At 36.0% G+C, this 12,388-nt stretch overlaps 1 protein-coding gene across 3 annotated transcripts in view; it reads right to left on the reverse strand.

Moving 5' to 3' along the window:
- Nucleotides 1-12,388, reverse strand: part of LOC149171933 (3-hydroxyisobutyryl-CoA hydrolase-like protein 5) — a 69,165-nt gene that overhangs the window by 39,711 nt on the left and 17,066 nt on the right. For all 3 annotated transcript variants that reach the window (XM_089424155.1, XM_089424154.1, XM_089424156.1), the window contains exons 4-6: nt 875-958; nt 699-767; nt 540-600 (exon numbers count right to left, since the gene is read on the reverse strand). In XM_089424155.1, the coding sequence (XP_089280281.1) occupies nt 540-600; nt 699-767; nt 875-958 (214 nt within the window). The remainder of the gene's footprint in view (nt 1-539; nt 601-698; nt 768-874; nt 959-12,388) is intronic.

Consider the following 12,388-nt stretch of genomic DNA (forward strand, 5'->3'; position numbering starts at 1 on the left):
TTTCTAAGAAATAGCATAGATATTTACTTTGATAGGCATCCAGTTGATAGATTGATCCTTTCTTTAATCTAAATATTTATCTTTTGGTTATAAATAGGAAATGATAACATATTTTAGGGGTTTTTTATATCCATGGACAGAAATTTAAATATTAACTATTTCGCATCTCCAAATCCATATTTACCTTTTCGCATTTATCTAATACAATTATAAAATTACCATACAAATTATCTTATAAAAAATAACATCATGTATATTAACCAAATAACAAATTAATAAATAAAAAATAAAGCTGATCCACCTATATCAACCACATTTAGTAATTTGGTAATGTGGTTGTACTGGCTAGGTTTCAAGTGTATCTTTAACACTTGTAGACTTTGAGGCATTAAAATGAATAAGAAAATAACAAACACCAAAAGCAGGATGAGAAATAAATGAACATCTTCTGCTACTTAACCTTGCTATCTAACAGTCAACTCTTCTGAAACTAAACCTAAGAAGCAAAGATGTCAGTTTCGAAAAGATTGGACACTAACCTGCCTTCCCATAATACACTGACCGCAAGTCTCCCCCAGCACAAAATGCTTGCCCGACCCCCTAAGGAAATACACAGGTGTCAACGAAGGTTTGAAAATGGTACAGTAATTAAAATTTGCAAATAAAACAATGCAATCGAAAAGAGTGGACAGTTTTACCTTGATGATCATCATCTCTGCATCGTTTTCTTTATCCCATTTTTCATAGAGCTCAGCTAATCGGAGTGCCTGAACATCATATTAGAGGATTTGTCAAACCAGTTTAAGAAAAACATGTGCTTGCCCAATACCTCAACTATAGATCAGAGATGAAAAGAGATGGTCCAGTATCTTACCACTTCCCTGCTAACAATATTCAGCTTACGTGGGTTATTGAGCGTGATAACTTGTAAATGACCTTTCACTTCATCCAGAACAACCTGCTTGAATACAACTCCTTTCTTCAGTACAATTTCTCAACCAAAACATTAGCCAAAGCAGAAAAACAATTAACTGATTTCTGCTAAAGCAATTCGTGCACAGATCATTTCCTGGCACTCGAAACAACCTAGAATTGATTGTAAAAATGAAAGTTTCAATTTTGTTCCAAAAAACAAAACAGAGCGGTTGGGAACCCTACCAGGAAAATTCCCTCCCTTCTTAATTCTAAAAGCACTCACTGATGCACATTGCATACATATCGAGCTTGTACTAGTGAAATTGATTGTTGGCACCCCCACTGAAATTTAAGCCTCTTATCAACTTATGATGGCTTGGTTTTCTGATTTAACAAGATGTGGCATATTAAAAAAATATATAAAAAGCGATGATATTAATCAAATTTAATCATTTTTTTTTGTTGATTAGCGGAATCCGCAACGGCAATGGTATCGTACTCGTGTTACACGGGGTCGAATCTCACCGGCTGCCACTACAATCTTTAGGAGGAACTGCCCAGCCCACAAGAACGGCCCTCGAGTAAAACGAGACTCGAACTCGTGACCTGCACAACGACACGGACGACTTAACAGATCGTCCGCTGGCCACGAGACCAAACCTCTTGCGAGCTCAAATTTAATCAATTTATCCTCATTCTGAAATATTATTTTCATTGTTAACTTTTTATTATTTAATTTTTCAATTTTTTTCTTTATAAATTTATTAAATTTGAAAGGTTTGTATTCCAATGCTTAATGTGACTTCAATAAATTTTTGTCCAAAAACACCATTCATTTGTACTTGTGAAATAGAATGTTAACATCCCACTAATGTTTAGCTTTTTATATATAATTTTACAATTTAACAAGGTTTTAGATATAAAAAGTGATCTCATTAATTAAACTTAACCAATTCATTTTCAATCTCAATTTACTTTTTAATTTATTCACATTTTTTTAATTATTTTTTAATTTAACTTTTCCCCAAAAAATTAAAAACAACAACTTGCATTCCGATAGTTGATATGGTTGCTATGAATTTTGAAAAAACAACTACTTGTATTCCGATAGTTAATATGGTTGCTATGAATTTTATCTAACAGAGATAACCTTCGTTGGTATGTACAAATAGGGATTTGTACTTTTAATATGAAATGACCGCATTTATAAATTTATAATTGATTAGTTTTAAATTGAACAAATTTTCATATATAAAAAAGTAAAAACATTAATCAAACCTAATCCATTCATCTTCATCCTCATCCTCAAAGCCTTTCGATTTAATCTTATTTTCATCCTCATGTTCCAATCTTTTGGATTTTAATTTAGTTCTTCCCTGGAATATTTTTCACCCTGGAAATTTTATTAAAAATATTGTATCTTTATCTTTAAAATCTTTTGATTTTATTTTATCTTTAAAATCTTTTGATTCTGATACGCAGAAAATATGTATAAATATTTTATTAAAAGATGAAATTACAGATGATGATGATTTACAATGGGTTGCCTGGCTTATATACCGCCATGGGCACCCTTTGGGAAAGGGCATGATCTTATGATCGTGCCCTTTCATCTAACTAAACCTAAAATTAAACAATAACCTAAAATTAACTAATTTTTACATAACATTGCCTTCCTCTCGAAAGAATGCTTTGTCCTCAAAGCATGTGCAACGACGGATGTTGTGGACAAAATGCTTCATTCTCCCAAGAAATGTCTTCTTTGGGAAGTCCTTCCACTTGATCAGATATTCCAAGATGATCAAGGTCGCACATTTTAAAAGGTCTTGGATTAATCTCTCAAGTTCCATTTTTTGGTGAAGTGGATATTGGTATGGCTTGATGTTGACAGGGTCTGACCCTGCCTTGACTTCTATTGTATGCTCAATTTCCCTATTAGGCGGCATCTTCATAGGTAGGTCTTGAATCTCTGGTGATTCTTCTCTGGTCATATTTGCAGATAACATTTCTAATTGGTGACATTGTACTACATAAGTAGGTGCTCCTTTTCGACTCAGCTTCATCATCTGGGATGATGATGTAACTTGATTTTCTAGTGGTTGGAATCCGTGTAGCTTGTACTTCTGACCTCCCCATTTGAATTTTATAAATTGTACTTGATGGTTGGTGGCATAAGTACCTAAAGTTCGTAGCCATTGGATACCTAAGACTACATCTACTCCTCCTAACGGTACTGTGAAAAACGGAGACTCTAAACTGAAGTCTTGAATCTGCAATTTAACCTTATGGCATTTTCCCACCTTTTCAATCTTCTTACCGTTAGCTATCATCACTTTCATGTTTGGTAAGGGAAATGAAAATATATTGAGTCTCTTTGCGACGGTTGTATCTAAAAAATTGTGTGTGCTTCCAGAGTCGATGAGAACCACTACGTTGTTCTTCTTTATGTGTCCTTTTAACTTTAAGGTCTGAGGTTGTGATATACCTGTCATGGCTGATAATGACACTTGCGGAATACTTCCGTCATCTAATTCTGGTGAGAATTCTGCGGCGTCTTCTGTGTCTTCTACGTCATAATCTTCATTGTTTGAATCATTGGTTGCTTCACAATTATATAGGTTCTTTGGTTCTTTTCCTTTAGCACATCTATGTTTGGGGTCCCACTTCTCACCACAGCATTTACATTTACCCTCTTTTATCCTTTGCATTTCCACATTAGATTTTTCATCTTCACGACGATGTGGTGGAACATATCTTGTATTATTTGAGTCCACATACTGGGGTATCCTTCGTCTTGCATAAGCTTTTTCCACTGTTGACCAAAATATTGGTTCGGATTTCTTTTCGGCTGTTTTTGCTTTTCGTCTTGCTACTTCTATAGATGTAATGTCATGCATCTCAAGTTCTGCTTGTAAATGGGTTTTGAGTCCCGAGATGTATGACTGAATTAAACGAGATTCTGATAACCCAGGCACTCGAGTTACTAAGGTCTCCCATTCTTGAGTGTATTCATCCACACTTCCTTTTTGTCGTAATTTGATGAGTTTTGAATAGAACTCTTCTTCCCTTACACCTTGGAATCTTTTGAAGAATGCATCTTTAAATCTCCTCCAGCTAATGACGTGTGTTGTCTTTTTCCACCACATATACCAGTTATATGCTTCTCCCTCCATTTTCATGGATGCATGTCTGAGCTTTTCGTCATCGTCAGTGATGTCATATATCTCAAAGTATTCTTCTGCTTTATTTATCCATGCAACATTGTTTTTTTCGTTCCCATCGAATTTAGGCATCTCAACCTTTACCCTCTTCTGGTATGTGGCTAATGGTTGAGCAAAAAAAGGGTGTTGATTATTAAGGGTATCCCAAAGTTGCTTGTTTGTAAAGGCAGTGTTACTTGCTTCTTGGTGGGGTGCCGCTGATTTTCTTGGGGATTCAACCTTTTCATGAGAATTTGTTGACTTTGTTGAATCTGATGAGAGATGTTCTTGATTTTCTTCACCATCTTTTAATAGCCCTTCGGGTGTACAATTCGACTTTTTACATAGAACTTTTAGCATTGTTAAGACCTCTTTGAAGTTTACTCTTGTTTGGACATGTTGACTTTCCATTTTTATCTCTATTCGATTTGTCGTATCTTCAAGATTTTTTATTTTGTCCGCTTGCTCTCCCAGCTTGCTCTCGACTTCATTTAATCTTTTATTGACCTCGTCGTGGTTGTTATTTATCTTATGCTCTACATCAACCAATTTTTTCTGAAAATCCGCCATTGTCATCGTCGACATTGAGCGGGTTTGAGGGGGCGTATATTTATTTGCCAGCTATAATATTTTTCCTCCCCTTTTTTTTTTTTTTAGCTAAAATGAATTTTATACATATAAATTCTAATTAATTAAAATAAATTTAATTAATTAAATTAAATTATATATATATATATATATAACTTTTAATTAATTAAAATAAATTTAATTAATTAAATTAACTTTTATAAATATATATATATATATATATAATTTTTAATTAATTAAAAATTTTAAATTTAATTAATTAAATTATATGTATTATATATAATATAATTATATATATATGTTAGTTATATATATATCATATGTCACATTATACCACATTAGATCTCAATTTCACAACCTTTGTTACAATACTGACCTTCCTAGCCTTTTACAATGCCAAAATTATAGTGAACTCGGGAGGCTTCTCTCCAAGCTTTTTGAGCATAGGAATAAACTCTTAAATCAAAATAAATAATTTGTCTTTTTAGGTCCGATAGATCATTATTTGGTCTCAGCGGACGTTAAATATCATCATCATCATCATCATATATATATTATATATAATATATAGCACGTTATATATATGAGTTATATATATTATATATAAAGTAGTGTTATATGTCACTTTATATTTATTATATATATATATATATGTTATATAACGTTAGTTATATTAAAAATATATATTGGACCGTTTGTAAATAAAGTTATTAACATTATTTATGTTTGACGGTCACGACCCCCCTGCCCAGTCACGTCTTTTTTCACACTCTTCTGAAACTTATCGAATATGTTATAATTATGTTATATATATCATTAATTCTAAACAGCACGCCGATTTTTTTTTAACGGAACCTTTTTGGCTTAAAAAAATGTATCGTATATCACCGTAACTTGTATCGTATATCACCGTAACATGTATCGTATATTACCGTAACACCGCAGGCTGGCTACGGTCAATGGTGGAAGTCTGTGGGCAGCGGACAGATGGACGGACAAACCGAGAACGAACTGCTCCGATACCAGATGAAGTAAAAAAACTTCTGATACGCAGAAAATATGTATAAATATTTTATTAAAATGATGAATTACAGATGATGATTCTTACAATTGCGGATGCCTGGCTTATATACTGCCATGGACACCCTTTGGGGAAAGGGCATGATCTTATGATCGTGCCCTTTCATCTAATTTAACTAAAAATTAAATAATAACCTAATCTAACTAATTTTTTACATAACATTTTATTTTTTCTTCCTTTAAATATTTTACTGAATTAAAGAGGTTTGTGTTCTGATTTTCAATGATCAACGTGGTTATTATAAGTTATTTTATTGAATTAAGGAGGTTTGTGTTCTAATTTTCAATGATTCATGTGGTTATTATAAGTTTTTTTAGGTTAATAATAAAAATAACTTTCAGTAAATTTGAGTTTTCATATTTGATTTAATTGAAGTGTTTGATTTTTTTTTAAATATAAATGTTTAAAATATAGTTTTGTTTATGATGAAATTATTATACTTACAATTTTAATGAATAACTAAAAAGATAAAGGCTTTATTTTAGCTAATAAATAACTACATGACACTTAATCTTAATATAATTGTATTTGTTGGAATGTTGAAGGAGGAGCTCTATAAATTTCTAGCTGAAATTTTCTTCAAACCCTAGCTATGGTGGCTTTGATTTCTCTCATATCTGCTCTTCCGATGGCTAAGGCCAATGGAGGGAGCGGCTCTCCCTCCTCTAGTAGGATTGTCTCAAGAGACACTGATCTAAAACAGCATACAGAGTCTAACCCGCACTCATTAGGGCTGAAATCTAATGAAGAACACAAAACTCACAATACGCTTCGACACAATCTAGTAAGTGACGACCAAGGAGTTGCTTTCGCAAAGCAACAATAGACCCTAAATTTGAAGTATGCTTAAATCGAATTGGAGAATACATACAATTCATGAAGGATCATGCATTGATTGGAAAGTTTTACGATACCTAGACGTCAAAGAAAGCTCTCTCCCAATGGGTGCAAAATAAATGGAAACCTAAAGGCGATATCAAGCTCAAATTAGGAGCTAAATGTTTTTTAGATCGTTTTTGGTAATCTTAGGACTGAAACAAGGTTTTTGAGAACATACCATATTTTTTCAATTCAGTTGGACTCTATTTACGATTCTTGACAAAGCGCTTTGTGTCAGACAAGGAGAACTCAAGGCAACACTCGTATGGATTCAGATGTACTCACTACCAAGGGAGTTTTGGGATGAAGAAACCCTAGCTAGAATCGAGAATGCCCTCAAACATTTTGTGAAAGTGTCTAAAGCAACCAAGTAGGAAAGGTACATATCTTATGCCAGAATTTTCATTTATATGAACATATATGAACCCCTCCCAAAATCTATGGATATTTATTAATAGGATGAATTATGGAAGCAGACTCTATATTATGAGCATATTCCATTCAGATGTTGACAATGCCATGAACATGGCCATTTATACTGCAATTCTCCTTGTTAGATGCAAAAGAAAGCCTTGATACATAATCGAGCCAGGATAATGATGTTTTCACTTTGGTGGACCGTAAGTGTCGTAACCCTAAGCCTCAACGTTCTCAGTCGATCTCTGGACCAAACAGTGTTGATGCCAATCGATATGAGGTAGTTGCCTCTTTGGAAAATTCAGTGTCCTCAAGCCAAGTCAGTGCCAAAATTTGAAATGAAGGACTCTAGCCCTTCTTCGTCCTTTGTTCTCCCTTCCTCCACCAATTTTGCCTGTGAATCCTTTCCACTTCACCCAACCTCCTCCTAAGTCCATCAAACCCCTGCCCTTATCGTTGGTCTTCCTTCTTGCAGTGTCGCAAGGGCCCAATCAAGGTCCAGGCCAATTTGAGGATATGGACCTTGACTCCCTCAACCTACCCAAATTAGCCAAAGCTTGGAAAGGCCAAGATCCTTTTACCTTGTCAGAACATTAGGTTTGTCTCTTAGGCCATGCCTATTTAAAATATCACCATGCAACTTTGAAATCAAATTCAGGGGCTACAAGTACTGGGTCGCTTGGGGTCCAAACTCATTCTCTAAAAGATTCAAGTAAACCCCATCGAGATGAAAAGCGACACGGACATAAGAATAATCTACAATTCTTAGATGAGTTAGAAGGTACACTGTTGAATTCAGGGCAAGTAAGGGTAATTAGATGGCTCAAAGAGGGGGGGAAATTGCAGCCTTCTTCCGCAATTCAATGCTCCAACACAAGCACCACAATAGGATATCTTCTTTGAATAATCCAAAAGGATGAAAACTCAAGACTCATCAAGAGATCTCAGAGGAGTTGTCTCGACTCTCGTTTCTTCCAAGATATTCTATCTGAGTCAGTAGCAGATAGACCTAAGGTGATCCACCACATTCTCAAATACATCTTGGTAGTAATAACAATTGAACAAAATGAATCCCTGCTCAGAAATATTACCCCAAAGGAAGTAGAAGCCACGGTCAAAGAAATGTCGAATAATAAAGCTCTTGGACCAAATGGATTCACTATAGAATTTTTCCAAACATGTTGGTCCATCATTGGGAATGAAGTTTGGAAAGTCGTCGAGGAATCTCATTAGTCTTGATCCTTTCTAAAGGCTTTTGATGCTACCTTTCTAACCCTGGTGCCTAAAAAAGAGAGAGTGGGAGATCCAAATGGCTATAGACCCATCACCTTATGCAATGTTATTTAAAAAATAATTACCAAGATCATAGCTAACAAACTCAAGCCATTTCTCCCAAGTATCATTTCCTCGGAGTAAACGAGCTTTGTAGAGGGAAGACAAATCTTGGATGGCATAATGGTTGCTCACAAAGTTATTCATTCATTAAAAATTACAAAGAAGCCCGGTATGATGATTAAACTAGATCTTTCCAAAGTTTATGACAAACTAAACTAGAATTTCTTTGTAGTGTTCTCCATGCTTTTGCATTTGTAGGTGAACCAATAGACTGGATTCATAATCTCATTTCCTCAACAACCTTCTCTATCATGGTCAATGGCCCTCCATCCCCACCTTTCTCTTACGCTCGTGGGATTCTACAAGATACATTATCACCATTCCTTTTTATCCTAGTGATGGAGGGATTGGGTTGTCTATTCAAAGCAGCAGTATTCAAGAAAAGGATCAAAGGCCTATGGATTTTCCGAAAAGATCTCTTGTTCACCCACCAACAATTTGTGGACGTCATTATGGGAATGGGAACTCCCATGATCCATGAGGCACGTGCTTTCAATAATATTTTGGAATTTTTCTCAACAACATCAAGTATGGAGATTAACAAACAAAAATCTCAAGTCTTTTTCCTTAACACTCCAATTGTTGTTCAGTAGCATGCAGCTCGAATATTGGGATTCCAAATCTATAAACTCCCTTCAAAGTATCTGGGAATCTCCCTAGCAAATAGCTCCCTTAAATGGAACTTGTGGGAGGAACTTTTATCTAAATTCCACAATAAATTAATTAGTTGGATATTCTGAACTCTTAACATTCCAGGAAGATTGGTTCTTCTCAAAGCAGTGCTCTAAGCGCTTCCAGTTTATCTATGTTCAGTAATGATGGCTCCATCTTCCATTCTGCAGGAACTACGCAGGATACAAAGTTCTTTCCTCTGGGGTGGATCACAATTGGAGAAGAAATGGTCTCTAGTAGCATGGGACAAACTCTGCAAACCGAAGCTCAAGGGAGACCTAAGATTGCATGATCTGGCAATCATGGCCACAATATTAGGAGTGAAAGTCTAGTGGCATTGGCTCCAAGGGGGTTTGAATCTGTGGAAAAGAATTTGGAAATAGAAGTACACTCCACTAACATCTCAAAAAAATTTAAATTCAACTCAATACCATGGCACCCAGATCATCATTTTGGACAATGGCGAAAAAAAGCATGAGTCTGATCCAAAAGCATTGTTTTTGGGAGGTCAAAAATGAGCGCTCTGCTGTATTCTAGGTTGACTCATGGCAACAACTACCAAGATTGGGGGACCAAATAGAACTAGAATAGATAAGTCAAAATATGATAGCTCAAGGGAGAACAACTATTGTATATTACTAGGCAAAGGAAGACCCCAGTTCACGCTAGCAGTGTTGGCTCCCTATAAAGACTTGGAACCCCAGACCAAATGAAGTTTGGAAAGATTTTTGCGGCAATCTGCCAAAGAGATGTATCCCCTATTGAAACCAGGAGGATAAACTATGTTGGGGATATAAATCAAAAAGCACCTTCTCTGTTATAGAATCCTATCCTTTAGAAGTGGGACATCAAGGTCTACAAATGGAAGAAGTTTGGGCAAAAGATTTGGAAGCAAAATGTATGGCCAAAAAAATCCATCCTTCTATGGTTGCTTCTTCAACATAAGCCACTTGTTGAGAAATGTAACTAGTTTCAGTCTTCATAATTGTTGTACTCAGTTCAATATGTATTCCATGTAACAAACCAGAAAAAGAAAAGAAAATTTATTATTATTAAAGCAAGGGTTTCATGTTCATTATTTATGGCCTTTTAGGTAAAATCATGTTCTTCGTGCTTCTAGGGTTTGTTAGGTCTTAGGATTTATTGTCGTGAGTCAAAGGAGTCAACATCGTGTTTAAAAGACCCTTCCTGGCAATTTGTAAGTGTAAAAAGAATTATTTTTGAGTCTAGAAAGTCCTAGAATCTCCAAGAGTACAAGTCGGCCTAAAGGATCGAATTCGACCCCTTGAAAAGGCTATAAAAGGAAGCAGTTCAACCTCATTTACACACGCACTCATAAGTTCGATCAATCAATAAAAGAGTTCGATCTGAAGCTGGGAAGCTACAAGAAGTAGAGCGAAGATCTAGGAGAAGTTGAGAGGACGAAATTTCTTGTTTTTGGGCTCTATCTCTCTCACATGTGCGAAAATCTAGGGATTTTAGGCTGTAGTAGGAGGCCGAAATTGCAAGATCGAGTTGCAAGAGGACAAAGTCCTGAATCTGTAGCTGGAAGAAGGGAAACCCTTGTCTAGACCTCGTCGACCTTGGGAGAGTTGTCTTGCTCTAAGTAGGTCATGGAAGGAGGAAGTAGGTTTTCAAGAAGCTGCAAGGATGAAGTAGCTAGGCCGAAGTTACAAGACGAGTAGCAGTAGCTGGGAAGCCGAAGTTGCAGGTCAAGTAGCAGTGTTGAAACTGGCAAGTCAAAGTTTCAAGGAAGAAGCAATTTGGTGCAGATTCAAAGAAGGACTTAAGGAAGGGCTGACTTGGTACTGGGAAAAGGACTTGGTCTAGGGATTGGGTCATTGTATCTCATTTGAAGTGGATTCTAAGAAGAGAAGAGTTTTCAAGTTTTCCCCTTGGAGGGGTTTTGCCCTGGCTAAGAGCCTATATTTGTGTCCTCTTTTGTTGTTGTTGTTTCTTGATATTGTTTGATGAAAAGATATAACTAGAACAACATAAAGAAGATAACTAAGATTCACAAGCAAGTATCAAGGTTAAAGAAAATAAGACATAATTGTTGCCACTTTACATTTTCTAACACCACTAACTTGGGAGAATATTCAAAAACGCCATTACCCTCAAGGTGTTCTCTTTTACATCTTCATTCTAAGAATCTGGAGCACCTATTTAATAATTGTACTTTCTCTAGGAGCTTATGTAATAAAGTAGTTGAGTTTTTTTGCAATCTAATAGGGATCCCTTCAATATTTCAAATACTATAATTTGTTGTCATTCCCATACCTTTTCTAATCTAGTTGTAAACCACATCTAGACCTCTCTCTTGGCTTCCTCCTCTGGGAGATATGGAAAGAACGTAATAAAAAAATATTTAAGATTATTCTATCACTTTGGAATCTATTTGGAATTCTATCACTCACCAAATTAAGGAATTCATTCTTGCTCTTAACTGGCCCCCTTAGGATTGGAAAATTTCTAGTAGTGAAGCTCAACTCTCGCAAGCCTGGTTCCCTTCGCACCCTCCTTCGCTATCCTCCCTTCTCTCTCCGCTTCCCCTCCCTCTAGTCCCTCTTCCTGGATCCCCCTTCCACCTTCCTTCCTGAAATCGAATTTCGATGGCACTTCAAAAGGTAACCTCGGACCCATGGGCTATGGGGGTATTATCAGAGATCAAGCATGTCTCCATATGTTTATATGGTTTGGGACAATGGGAATCAATAGTAACAATGTGGCAAAATTAATGGCTCTTTGTATGGGGTTGGAGTATGCTCAATCACTCGACCTCACAAAGATCCTGGTAGAAGTGAATTCTCAAGTTGTTGTAAGCATGATAAGGAAACTTCAAAATGGCACCCAACTAGACAAGGTTTCCTTGAGCTAGAGATTGGAATGTCTCTTGGAATAAGTCTCTTCTCTCATTTCTTGCATTTATTTGTTGATTCCAATACATGTTCGATAAACAAGAAATAAAATAGTTGACCTATCAGTGAATTATGGGTGTTTAGAATCCTCTCCACCTTTATCATCCACATGGAACCTTGTGTCGTACTCCCCACTTAAGGAAACTTGTTGGAAGTTGGTGCAGAAGGACTACTCAGACCTGGATGGGGTGACTTACGAGGAGGAAGAGGGGGAGAGGGCGGGTTGAAGTTGTCCCACTTAGCCAATAGACAGGGGGATGTGGAAACATGCCCCTGAGTAAGTTTTAATGTTAATGGACTACGGCAGGAGGAGGGCCATTAAG

The sequence above is a fragment of the Pinus tabuliformis genome, chromosome 4_2 (assembly GCF_031772625.1).
Source record: "Pinus tabuliformis cultivar Carrire ecotype Pingquan chromosome 4_2, CPIR1, whole genome shotgun sequence".
NCBI classification, from domain to species: Eukaryota; Viridiplantae; Streptophyta; class Pinopsida; order Pinales; family Pinaceae; genus Pinus; species Pinus tabuliformis.